The 13,347-nt window shown below is 46.6% G+C and overlaps 1 protein-coding gene across 7 annotated transcripts in view; it reads right to left on the bottom strand.

Moving 5' to 3' along the window:
* Positions 1-13,347, bottom strand: part of LOC117647567 (serine/threonine-protein phosphatase 2B catalytic subunit 3-like) — a 40,797-nt gene that overhangs the window by 4,091 nt on the left and 23,359 nt on the right. For 2 of the 7 annotated variants that reach the window (XM_034389379.1, XM_034389373.1), the window contains exons 2-15: positions 8,867-9,070; positions 8,649-8,773; positions 8,457-8,568; positions 8,216-8,361; positions 7,991-8,130; positions 7,828-7,905; positions 7,642-7,735; positions 7,437-7,563; positions 7,269-7,349; positions 6,922-6,927; positions 5,303-5,329; positions 540-615; positions 328-425; positions 47-250 (exon numbers count right to left, since the gene is read on the bottom strand). In XM_034389379.1, the coding sequence (XP_034245270.1) occupies positions 81-250; positions 328-425; positions 540-615; positions 5,303-5,329; positions 6,922-6,927; positions 7,269-7,349; positions 7,437-7,563; positions 7,642-7,735; positions 7,828-7,905; positions 7,991-8,130; positions 8,216-8,361; positions 8,457-8,568; positions 8,649-8,773; positions 8,867-9,070 (1,484 nt within the window). In that variant the 3' untranslated portion in view covers positions 47-80. Of the gene's footprint in view, positions 1-46; positions 251-327; positions 426-539; positions 625-5,302; positions 5,330-6,921; positions 6,928-7,268; positions 7,350-7,436; positions 7,564-7,641; positions 7,736-7,827; positions 7,906-7,990; positions 8,131-8,215; positions 8,362-8,456; positions 8,569-8,648; positions 8,774-8,866; positions 9,071-13,347 lie in introns of all 7 variants that reach the window. The other 5 variants (XM_034389375.1, XM_034389377.1, XM_034389374.1 and 2 more) reach the window with 5 other exon arrangements.

The raw sequence follows: 13,347 nt of genomic DNA, 5'->3' as shown, positions 1-13,347 counted from the left end.
AAGAAATATGAACAACTTTTCAAATGTACACAGGAAAAAGCTATACCTCAACCAGGCGGTCACACGCACTAGTCGACTCCTTAGCGGGTAGCAGATGAAGAGGAGGGATCAGCCTTAACCAGCGGCTTTTCTTCAACAGCTGGTGTGGGGGAAGCATCTCTTCGGGGAGGCATTCTTTCATTGATAGCATCTAAGCCTTTGGCCTCCGCAAATGAAGTAATTTTGTGATTTGGTGAGAAGCCCTGCAAGGCTGTGGGGAAGATCACAATAAGTAGACTGACATACAAGTTTGTACCATAATTTGAAATAATAATCCAGAACACTTACCATTCTTGAGAGACGTTTTACCACCTGATAGCGCTCCAAGAGGTAAGGAACCAGTAGGAGTGAGACCTTTAAGTTGTAGGACACTTTCACTTTCCTCTCTGAAAAACAACACAAAACAAAACTGAACTAACAATGCACACAAGACAATTTTGAAGGCTGATTTGATCTCAAAGCAATCAATTTTCTAGACACTAGATTTTAACATGACTTACCTAAGAACTGAGAAGACTCTGGCCATTTTTCCTATTGCCCGAATCTTGTTGCGAATTACTTCTTTCCTTAGGTTTGCTGCAGCACCTGTATTAAGCAAAACATGTATTATAAGAACATGAAAATGATTTGTGCCCTGTTGACAGCAAAGGGGCTCCCAGCATAAGCTGTGTGTCAACTAAAGGCAAAACTGGAATCTCATTTTACAAGGGCCCGATAAGTAGAGGTTTGAGCCAAAGCTTTGGCTGTTTCTTTCTGTTAGGATAATAAAGTTTTCTGTATAGAATTTCTTTCAAATGTTTTCTTTGAGGTATTATTCTAGGCCAATCTCTTCACTAACTCAAGGCCAGACAAGAAACAGACCAATTGAGCACAAATCTACTATATTCGTGGCACAAGAAACTCTAACAAACCCACAGCACAAACACCACAGAAAAACAAAGACACACTCAAACACCAAAAACTAGAGGTAAAAAGATCCAAAGTTTCCAATCCACCAGGAAGAAAGGAGACACATAAAGGGAACACGTATATATGACAGACCACAACAATACTCCAGAGTAGAAAGATTATCACTTCTCTACCATAATCCGCTCCTTGGCAGCAATCCTTCAGTGCTGACTCAACACCTCTGGTACAACAGTGGTAGGTGTCTCATCAGATTCACAGAACAGAAACTTGACATACCCCGCAAAGCAAAGCCGTAACAACTTAACTGCTTTACAGTTATCGTATCAATTCAACTGTTCTTTGGAGGGAACCGTAGCAAAAGCTTAAACTCTACCTCTACAGCTTCGAAGATATGAAAAGGTTCATCATAATGTATGAAACATACCGCTTATTAAGTCAGTGAAGTTACAATCTATCAGGAGGTCTCCTATGGCTCCCACTTGGGATATCAATTTACCATACTATGATACTGTATTACAATGCTAATTCACTTCAGCATAATCCAAAGGAGTCATTTCTAGTCAACCACAGAGCTATAAGGAACATGCGCTAGAAGAAGCAACACAAATTTCACAGCACACAAAGTCGGCAAGACACAACTGAGGAAAACAAGAAGCTGTTCAAGGGAAAATGTAGAAGTCCTTGACAAATAATACCCAGAGAAGGATTTTACAACCCAAAACATTGAGAAGAGAACTTTGAAGCAATAAAGGTCACAGTGGTGTTACTGTCAAGGAGTCCTCTCCTTCCTTCAATGGCTGTAATTCACAGTTCGCTACACTTTGTTATGAACCCAATAAATTCTATGTCAAGTTGTCTAGGAAAAAATAATAAATCTCACTATTAAAAACTACATTTAAAATAATTACGTGTTCTTTTCCATGATGCAATAAATTTTCTACAAGAACTCAAATTTAAAAAGTAGCATAAAAACTTCTTCAACATGAAAAGATCTGAATACCAGGCCACTTGTAACAGCTTTGCTCTCAAAACAAGCAAAGACAATAAAATCAATTCATCTTCCAGCAGCAATGTCTACCCAGCAGCAAAATAAGGGGAAGAGAGTTACAACTTATGCACTATGTACATTGAATGGCAGTCAGAACATAAAACAAAACTTAAAAGCAGGAACTATAATATTATACTAAACATTGCAAAATAATAATACAAGTTTTTGTTTTTTGCTTGCATGCAGAAACAAGAAAGCACACAGAAACTGCCCACCCACTCCCATAACAAAACTGTTCACAAAACAGCACTTCTACAAAGGCATTAAGTGAGTTGCTTACTGCTTCAAACCATTTCCTAAACGTTTGTTTGAAGAGCTTACAGTCAGTTATCTGTTTAGAGGCGCAAGAACTACAAGCCACACACTCCACTACAACTTTTTACACACATAAATTGGGGCAACGCAGCAACTCACCAACAAATCAGTCGTCGAACAGGCCGAGTAGGAATTGAGATCGGCAGTAGGCGTACCATTCGGCGCGAAAAGCGTGAAATTATGGGAAGAAAAAAAGTGCAAAGTGTGAAAAACATTACTTCATCAAGTCAAATATGAGCATGGATTTATGGCAGCATATGCTGATACCATGGCATACATGGACAGAAAATACATCATTTGCTTCAGAAACATAACAGACTCATACCAAGATACAAAAGCAACATGTATTGATATATTACAGCAGTTATATGGCAGTGTTTATGCAGATCAGTCCAAATTCAACATAGTTTAGGCATGAAAACATACAGTCTGAGTTTTCTGCCAAAGAGCAGATACAATCTAAAAATCCAAACTAAGATATTTGTAAAAACAAAACTGTCAGGTTTTGCAGAAGAGAAATAGATGATACAATTCACTAGAGTTGAGTGTGTCATCTGATTTAGCAAAATAGAAAGTGGCAGACAGCACTCCAACAGTACAAATAAATGGCATTTTCTTGCATTTTTCTTTTCAAAACAATGATCAACATAGTACGGAGATATCTAGTGCAGATCTAAGTTACTGCAACATGCTGTTGTTCGTATTCAAAGTATGCAAATCCAAGTAAGCTTGCAGTCTCAAACTACTCTTGGAAAAATTTTCCTTCATCTTAGGGTGAAAAGAAAATCAAATCAGAAATTGACCATTGACCAATTTGACCATTGGCAATTTGGACCATCTTCAAAAACAATTTCTGACAAATCTAACATGCGTATCTTGGTAATAGTCCATTCAATTAAAATAGCTTGCAAAATATCCTATTATGGTGAACATTTTTACTTCCTTTCAAGGGCCAGCAGACCTCAAAAATTTATAAGAAAGCAACTCTTCACAACTTCATAAGAGCTGCATCAAATTAAACAGAAGAGACATGAAATAAAAATGAGCAATCAGGTGGGGCAGAAACACAATCATCTTCCTGAAGTACCAACAAACACTCCTCCCCACAGGCCGGAGGGGACAAATATGCATGATGTGGGGCTGAGAGCAAAAAAAAAAAAAAACTCAAAAGATTTGGTTTTCTCCCTTACCTGGTACAACTACTAATGCATCGAATTTCTTTAAAATTAAAAGGCAGAAGTAAAGGTTGTTCACAAATGTGCTAAGATACAATTGAATTTTTTCCACATTGCCACTTCAGCCTTAAACAATACGCATGGTCAAAAAAACAAGGAGAAAATGCAATGAAATTGATGCAGAAAATATAATGAAATCATTCATCAGAGTTTTAGCTGCAGTTGAATAAGGATGCTAAAAAATAACATGCAGGGACTGAGTCTGAAGGCTAGGATGAAATGCTGCTAGTCTAAAAAACATCAACAAAAAAGACGAAACCAAAACAAGTCAAACAAACTAAGCTGTTCTGTGGAGAAAGAAAAAAAAATGGTTTAATGTGCAGCAAAAGGCATGCAAGGGGCATAGGAGTAAGAATTTTGTGACTTGTGCATCTAGGACTGTTCACATTAACGTCAGTCTATTGGAAACTAACAACAAAATCCGCAGGTAAAGTATCAACCCCCGACCATGCTGACTGACGTAATGAACATTTTGAACTCATTTTGAAAATAGCATGCCAAAATTAGGCACAAATGAAAGAAATAAACAAGCCCAGAATAAGAACGCAGATACTCTATGCAACACCTTTTTTCACTGAGACTTCACTACATATAGTGCTGTGTGGGTGCAGAGGCAAAATTGAGGGTGTGTAAAAGATGAGCCATTATAAGAAAATGCCCCTCCCCCTAATCATCAGTATCAACTCTCAATCCACATTGATCCAATTGATGAAACTTTGGTGTGCAAGCAATTAGGATGTGTCCAGAAAGAAGACAATCTGACACCAAAATTGAAATGTGACAAAGGAAACCTGACTACACAAATTGCCGGCCTGTTCTCTCAAGACTTGTTACTTTACAAAGTCCACCAATAAGATTAAAACACGCTCTAAATGACATGTTTACAGACAAAGAAGAAGTAGACCCAGAAGAAGACAGAAAATGCAAGATAGATATTAAAAATTTAAAAAAAAAGACAAAAAAAGGAAATTTTTGGAGACTAAGGTATTTAGAACATTTAATGTCAATCAAGTGAAATCAATGTTGTAGAGCTAACTATTTAGAAAAGTGATATTTTTCAAAGATACCCGTTATTTTTTACCAACTAACTCAGTTTTTTCATTAAATCAATGAATAATTATAGACAAAAGATACAGAATGAAAAAGCATTTTGGTGATAGACTTCTTTGTAACATTAAGAACAATTGAATGCATAGCAACTGTGATTTCCTCTATGTGAGGGTATGTTGCACTACTGCATGCTGTTATTTGATCAATTTAAAATTAAAATCAAGTTAAAAACAAAACTCAAAAATTTAAAAAAGAAACCTGGCGATAGAGAAATTATGAAAAAGTTAAAGAGAGGAAAGATTGAGAAAGAGCAAAGAGAGACAACTGTCCCTTAAACCAGATCTGCTTCACTCAATAAAATAACTTCTGACAGGTAATTTAACCAATTAAGATCCTTTGAGTAACAAAGAAACCAGGGAACTTGAATCAGCCTGGTAACTTGTGACTATCTGCATATACTACTGAGACCACCAATTAAAAAACTGACTATCTATTCAGTAACCTGCCCTACGACAGGCTTCATCAAGCTTGAACATTAGAGTTAGGACAGTTCTGGTTAAAAGGCAAATATCAAAGAGCAAGAAAAATGAAAAAAATAAGAGAAATAAACAGAAAAGGGGAAGGAAGCGTGTAAGGAGTGGCCGACACTGCATTGCACTCAGTTAGATGGAAACCCAAGCTTGTAGTCTTCATCACAGGCACTTACCACTCTTAGGTCTTAAAATAACTTTCGCTGAGGGAACCGGCATTTGTGGGGTCCAAGGCAAAAATAGAAGGTAAAAGTAAGAAGGCAAATCAGATAGGTGAACAAGTCCGAAAGCACTGGGCACTGAGTGAGACAAACGTGAGCAAGCAATTCACATGACATTCACTCAATGCTGGGACCGAATAGTTTGAAAAATACAAAGATAGCATTTTTCGCCAAGAAGTGCTTTCATAATTATTATTTATAAAGATATGAGAAAATGATGAAATATAAGCTTTTCCACAGAGGACTGTCCCCTAAAATGGATGACATGAGCAAACACTGTCACATTTTGCAATTGACGAGCTATGGCCAGAACTCATGACAAAAAGAAAAAAAAGTATGAGATTATCAGTAGCAGCATTCCTTGGGTATTGGGAAACGCCGAAAACTACTTATCACACTCACATTTTCAAAAAAAGGATACATAATCTCCTTGATTTGTTTTAAAAGAAGAGCAATCAAAAGAAAAAGAAGTTGAAACAGAATTAATGTTGGCACTGTTAAAGCTATTCCAGGCTGAGTCTCTTTACTTGGAGGCATTAACGTATGAATTGAGAAATTTTGAAAAGCTTGCAGAGATGTGCACATTTTCAACCTAAAACAAGGCATAAATTTGGCACATTTCTTGGTCAGATGAACACAATAATAGATTACCATGATATTTCACTAGTGTGCACAGTTACAATGCCCTGAGGGCATTCACATTAATGCTGTGATCAAGCAGGCACAGGGTGCTTTAAGCAGTTTTTCTCATTGTGTTTGCATGTTTTAAGCTACTTCAGCTTAAACTGAAAAATGCTTCTGGGCCATTATGTACACAATTTGGAATTCGCACAATCAAGGCAACTGTACAATTTAACTTTTTGTTTGGTGAAAGATAAAACCTCATCTTTCATTGAATCAAAATAACTTAATATGCATATTACCTTTATGATTATCAATATTTTGAGACTAACAAATGCCTGTTTGAAAAGGGAGAGGTCAAAACAGAAATTTACAAGAAATGGGGAGGGGGGAGGGACACATGAGTATGGCTTTACAATGTCAAAAGCAAAGTGTGTGCTAGGTTTACTAGCTTAAACCTACTAAAGACAAAATCTGAAATGTAAGAAGACACCTCCAAAAGGCAAAATGTGTCATACTTGAAACAGCAGAAGTGTTTTGTGGTCAGTGGAATTCTTCAAATCTTCAGCTAACAATTTTACTCGCCAACAACAAGAGTGATTTCACATAAGCACAGGCCTATAAAAAAATCTGATTGCCATAATGCTTGAAGCTTTGGGAACCATCATCACATTATACACCCACTTAAAAATGTAATCCCCAATTTTTCAAAATTCGATGCTCCCAGCACTTGAGATGCACACAAACTACATAGTGACAGGTGGTGAGAGGAGACCTCAGTTGGTATCTCCACTGAGATAGAAATAAGAAGAGCCCAGTGCAACAAATAAAGCAACAATCGAGTGTACAAGAGAGCTACATTACTCTTCAGAATTCCCAAGTAAATGAATTGCTATAAGCAGGCATGGCTACAGTGTGCTGTCTACATATAATGATGTTGAACTGATTCTTACCATCAGCTTCAACGTAATCCGCACGAAATTTACAAAAAGACACATAAAATTAACACACATAGTAATAAAATGGAAATAAACACATAAAAGGCGATATCTTAAAACATAGAGGGAAAAGGATGTGAATTCACTACACAGGTCTCATGTTCTGCAAGGATGTTATATGATAATGAAAAACAAACTAATGCTACATTAACCGGGAATCATAAGTGTTGGACACTTTTGTAATACTGACAACGACCAGAAGACACGGAAGGAAAATCCAATTAAGGAGGAAAGTATCTTAGAATCAGTCAATAATAATTTAAAAAATGAATATAGAAAAAAAGATTCATTAATTTTCTCACCTTCTTCAAGAGTTTCGTCTCCATCAGACATAAGCTCATCATCTGAGCAGATACTGAGGACATTTACCAGCATCTCAGTGACTGTAAAAGTAAAATCATATTTGAGGATTTCAAGAAACACCAAACTAAAAGCGTGATCTCATGAGAGCCATTTGTATGTTAACTTACCCTTTTCACCAACAAATGGCAGGGACCATGTGAATACATCCATGAAATTTGGAAGCCAGTAAGGATGGGGTGAGCAGTTAAATTGCCTGATGTTCATAACATTGTTTTCATACTTCAAAACAGCAGCCTGGAAAGACAGACATGAGACAAAACAAATTAGATCAGATGAAGAGACATCGGAAGTAACATAAACCGGGCTACGAACCTTATTGTTGTATACATCAAGGTAATTTGGTGCAGAAAATATAGTAATGAGGGAAGGGAATCCAGTAACTTGACTTTTACGGTACATCCGATACCTGGAGGGAAAGTGAACGGACACAAAAAAAGGGACGGATTAACAGGTCCTAGTCTTTTCAAAAGTTTCATTAAACGTGATTGCTTTACTTACCCTGCATCTTGGGCTTCATGAGCTCTGATTATTGAGAGCAAATTATTGTTAGCCAGGAAGTCACAGCATGCTGCGTAACTGCAAGATAAATAATTACAAAAATTTGTTATTGTGATAACAACCGAAGAAATACAAATTTCATCATCTTTTAAAGGTGACTTACCTGTAAAAGTATGAGCAGCCTCGAACGCTATTGTGTGTGAAGTGCTCTACGTTTTTCTCATTGCCAAAGTCTTCCAAAGGATCTGACCACAACAAATCACACATTGGTCCAAAGGCAGGAGGCTCCTTAAACCGGTCCAACTAGATAGAGAGAGATAAGAGCCAATCAATTTGGAACAAAAATGATCTTAAGCACAAAGAACAAAATTATGCCCATGAGACATACTCTTCTGATGTCATCTAGGACGTGAATCTCTGGAGAAAGGCCACCATGAACACAGAGGAATTGTTGGTTCATAAGCGCTGCTAGTGGCAGGCAATCGAAAGCATCCATACAGGCATCATAAACTCTTTCTGAATATTTTATTTTACCTGCAAATACACAATGAAGCAAACAAATTTATGATAGGCTAGGCTTCATGAGAAAGTGACTTCAGTACATTTCATAAAAAGCCCACAACACTTACATTCTTGTTTAAACGTGAAGTATTCTGTCAAGTGCCTACATTCATGGTTTCCTCGTAATAGAAATAGAGTAGTTGGATGGCAAAGCTTCAGTGCCCATAAGTATAACACACACTGCAACAAAACACGACACCAATCTATAACATTCTTCCTTCCAATCCAAAATTTAAACAGACCGCAATTTCTTTACTCACCTCAATGCTAAAGTACCCTCTGTCTACATAGTCACCAAGAAACAGGTACTTGGTGGTGGCTGGTGGGCCGCCCACCTCAAAGAGCTTCATCAGGTCGTAGAACTGCCCGTGAATATCTCCGCATACTGAAAAATGCACCCGGAATAATGTGGTTTTCGAAAATTCCCGACTTAACTTCTTTATAAAAATAAGCGTGTTTTTCTTTTTCATTCACTCACCTGTGACGGGGGCCTCGATCTCGATCATGGTCTTCTCTGACTTGAGCAGGGTGGCGCCCTCGTGGACGATTTTGAGCGCGGCGGCCTCGTCGATGCGGCCCTCCGCGAAGAAGTGCTGCTTGAGCACGTCGGGCTTGGGCTTGCCCGTCCGCTGGTCGAAGCATTCCGTCACGCTCAGCTTGTGACTGGGCGGGAATGGAGTGTCTGAAACGAAACGAAACGCAAGGCGGCGGTTAGGCGTCAGTGTCGTGACTTCGTCACGCTCGTTCGGGGGAACGTTTTTAAAGGGGGGTTCCGGCGTTGAACGCAGCCATGCGCGGCGGGTCAGCCGTCGGTCGGCCCAGGGCTCGGCCTTCCCCTCGGCCTTCCCCGCGGCCTTCCCCGCGGCCTTCCCCCGGCCTTCCCCCCGGCCTTCCCCCGGCCGCCCTCGGCCTTCCCCTCGGCCTTCCCCTCGGCCTTCACGGGCCCTTCGGCCTTCCCCCGGCCTTCCCCTCGGCCTTCCCCTCGGCCTTCCCCTCGGCCTTCCCCTCGGCCTTCCCCTCGGCCTTCCCCTCGGCCTTCCCCCCGGCCTTCCCCCCGGCCTTCCCCTCGGCCTTCCCCTCGGCCTTCCCCTCGGCCTTCCCCTCGGCCTTCCCCTCGGCCTTCCCCTCGGCCTTCCCCTCGGCCTACCCAGTATGCCCGCGGTGCCGTGCCCGTGCCCTCCGTGCCCCTGGTGCCCCTGCAGCGCGGCACAGCGGAGGCAGCGGCAGCAGCCCGCCTTGGCCGAGTGGGTGGCGGGCGGGGGGTGGGGCACGGACCGCCTGGACCGGAGCGGGAGGGGAGGAGGGGGAAAGGGGGGGGGGCGAAGCGGCCGGAAAGGGACGGAGATGAGCAGCAACGCGCGGAAATGAGCAGAGTGCTCTGCCATGCTTTCCCAAAGCCATTCGGAGCCGTTGGCAGCCATTCGGGGGGCATTATGAGACTGAAAAACACACAGCCCCCTGCGGACACGCAGCCCCTGCAGCCCCAGAGCCCCGCTTCACGCTGGGCCGCTGGGCGCAGCGCCGAGTGGCTCCCCAGACGGCGGCTCGGCTCGGCTCGACCACCCCGAACCCGGACCCGCCCCTCCCGGCCCACCCACGTGAGCAACCGTCCACGGCGCAACCGCCACGAGCAGCACCGGGCCGCAATCGCGGCGAACAGATTGACAACAGGCCCGGGCCCACCAGACACACACACACACACACAGCCACACACGCACACACACGACCGCAGCCCCCCGGACTGTGGCGTGCGACGAGAAGGTGATCCAGTTAGCGGGGGGCGCCCCGCCAGCCACGCCGGCCAGGCCGGCCGCCCGGGGAAGCCACTCAGGGCCTTAATTGGAAACAAGGAGGAGGAGGGCGAGGGCGATCCCGGGGAGGCAAGAAAGAGCGCCACATGAATCAGAACCGCCACGGCCGACCGTCCAGCTGGTTTGTCGCTCCGTTTCTCTCACGCCCTTCCGGAGAGCCCCACGAGTGCGACAAAGACAGAGCGACGAAACCACCCTCCTGTGCCGGGCGGGTCACAGTGGGCCAGAAGACCGGTGGAGGCGGCCAAAACTCCGGACGCGTTTTGAGCTCCAGAGTCGCTAAATGGGCCTCGAACCGAGCGTGTGACCCCAACGATGGATTTCTCTCCGAACGAGGAATCCATTGGTGGGGTCACACGTTCGGTTCGAGTCCTGTCGAGCGACTCTAGAGCTCAAAACGCGTCTGGAGTTTTGGCCGCCTCCACCGGTCTTCTGGCCCACTGTGCGGGCGGGCAGCCTTCAAGGCAGCCTGTGCGTCGGGCCGTTGGGCCGCGGGGTGTCGGCAGCCCCCTCCTTGATTGGGGCGCGGTGTATCGGGACGCCCGCCCCCTTCCCCCCGCCGGCGCGCCCCTCGCAGCCTCGCAGCCCCCCGGGCCCCCGGGACGACATGAATAGTAATGCATCACTGTGCAACTCTCATCTATAATGCGAAGGCGGTCTAAAGGGAGGGCGATGAATCGAGAGGCAGGGGGAGGGGGAAAAGGAAAGGGACAAAGAGGAAAAGGGACCCACCGCGGCGGCGACTGGCGGCTCCAACAGGCTCACCACCGCGCCAAACTTTACACAGCGGCCTCGCCCCGGCCGCACGGCCGCGCCACGCACACAGGGTAAATACACGCAGAAGGTTGGATGTTGGCCCGCCGCGTTACCCGGCAGGCCGAGTCCAAACGTCGCTCCGTCTCTCTCGCACCCGCACGGGGCGCCGCGCCAGAGAGACGGAGCGACGCAGCCCGCCGCAGACTCAGCGCCCCGCCTCGCCGCAGTGCCGTTTCCGCCTTTACGCGCACCAGCCTCATCCCGAAGGGTGCTTTCGTCGCGCGGCCGCCACGCCCCGTGAGTGCGAGAGAGAGAGGCACATCACCCGCCTCGAGCGACGCCGAGAAGAAGGCACTCTTTGGAATCACGCCGCGCGCGGCCGCTACGCCCTGTGAGAGAGAGAGGGGGGGAGAGAGAGAGAGAGAGAGAGAGAGAGAGAGAGAGAGAGAGAGAGGGGGGGGAGAGAGAGAGAAGGGGGGAGAGAGAGAGAGAGAGAGGAGAGAGAGAGAAGGAGAAAGGAGGAAAAAGAGAGAAAAGAAAAGAGGGGAAAAAATCATCGCCTCGAGCGACGCCGAGAAGGCACTCTTCGGAATCACGCGGCGCGCGGTTCCACGCAGGCCATCCAGATGAAACTGTTTCCGAAAAGGATTTTATCTTTTCGTGGAAACATGCTTTGGTCCCCGACATCATCAAAATCAAAGACAAAGCCTCGGGTAAAAAAATGAAACAGTGATTTCGGAGTGGTTTGTAAAGAAGAAGCGGCCAGCTCTCTTGGCCGAGCAGAGCAGGGCCAGCCTCAAAGCGGCGCTGGGTCCATTGGGGCCTTCTCTCTCGCCCCCTCTCCCCCTCCTCTCCTCCCTCTCTCCTCCCTCTCCCCTCCCTCCTCTCTCTCTCTCCCTCTCCCTCTCCTCCTCTCGCTCTCTCCCTCTCTCTCTCCCCCCCTCCCTCTCTCCCCGCCCCCTCTCCCCCTCCTCTCCTCTCTCTCCCTCCCCCTCCCCCCTCCTCCTCTCTCCTCTCTCTCCTCTCTCTCTCTCGCTCTCTCTCTCTCTCTCTCTCTCCTCTCTCTCTCTCTCTCTCTCTCTCTCTCTCTCTCTCGGCCAGGGATAGAAACGTGAGGTAACGATCGCTGCCTCGCCTACCTGCGCTGCGGCCGGGCGGCATATGTTCTCGCGTGTGCCGCGACAAGCCAGCGAAGGGAGCCGTGTTTGCAAGCCAACTATCCTCATTAACACGCCACCGCCCCAGGAAAATATGGCACGTCGAAGTGCGGAGGCGGCGCCGCATTGCGCCGCACGCAGAGCTTCCTCGACGCCGGCCAGGCCTTCAGCGCACAGTGGGCCAGAAGACCGGTGGGCGCGACCAAAATTCAAGACGCGTTTTGAGCTGCAGACTCGGTAAACGGAACTCAAACCGAACGTGTGACCTCACCAATGGATTCCTCGTTCGGAGAGCAATCCATCGGTGGGGTCACACGTCCGGTTCGAGTCCCATTTAGCGACTCCGGAGCTCAAAACGCGTCTAGAGTTTTGGCCGCCTCCACCGGTCTTCTGACCCACTGTGCAGCGCCTCGCCCGCAGCACCCTCAGCGGAACCGGCCGTAACGAACCACAGCCTTCACGCCGTGCGAGTGACAACCAAAGTCCGGGGGATGCGACCGCTACAGTGTAGTGGCCGCGCGACCCCGGTGTGCATGGCGTGCTCGACCACGGCCGGGCCGGGCGGGCGGAGGAAGTGGCCGCAAGCCGCGCCAAAACGCCGCGAGTCCCACCGAGCCTAGAGGACATGACCGCCAGGCTCGGCGACACGAGTCTAGGCCGGGCCGGGCCGGGCGGTGGGGTGGTCACGCCACGGCGGGCACTGCGCTCCAATCGATACCTCGACGCTTGTTCGATTCGCCGCGATAAGACGACCCGGCCGGCGGCACACTGCCACGCCCGGAGGAGGGGGCCGCCGCCCACCCAGACCCGGGGTTCGCACTGGGGCGCCCCGGTCATAAGTCGCACTGGGTCACCCTTGGGGAGGTCACCTCCTCGTTGCAAACCGCTCGCACATCGACCCAAGGTCGAGAGAGAGAGAGAGAGAGAGAGAGAGAGAGAGAGAGAGACAGAGAGAGAGAAGAGAGCAGAAAAGAGAGAGAGAGGAGGGGAGAGAGAGAGAGAGAGAGAGAGAGAGAGAGAGAGAGAGAGAGAGAGAGGAGAGAGAGGGAGAGGGGGCAAACGGAAAACCCGGGGGGGAAAGGGAAGTCCCAAAAAACCCGACAAAACAGAAACACCATCCCTATGCCCATCGCGGATAAAGCACAGTGGCAGCAGCAGGCGCGGTTTAAGGGGGGGGGCGAAGCGGCGATTCCCCCCCTGTGAGATCCCCTAAACGCCTGATAGTAGGCAACCAG

Source organism: Thrips palmi, unplaced genomic scaffold (genome assembly GCF_012932325.1).
Source record: "Thrips palmi isolate BJ-2018 unplaced genomic scaffold, TpBJ-2018v1 HiC_scaffold_2, whole genome shotgun sequence".
Taxonomy (NCBI): Eukaryota; Metazoa; Arthropoda; class Insecta; order Thysanoptera; family Thripidae; genus Thrips; species Thrips palmi.
Note: the sequence above shows the minus strand (reverse complement) of the source record. Positions and strands in the feature narration are given on the sequence as shown.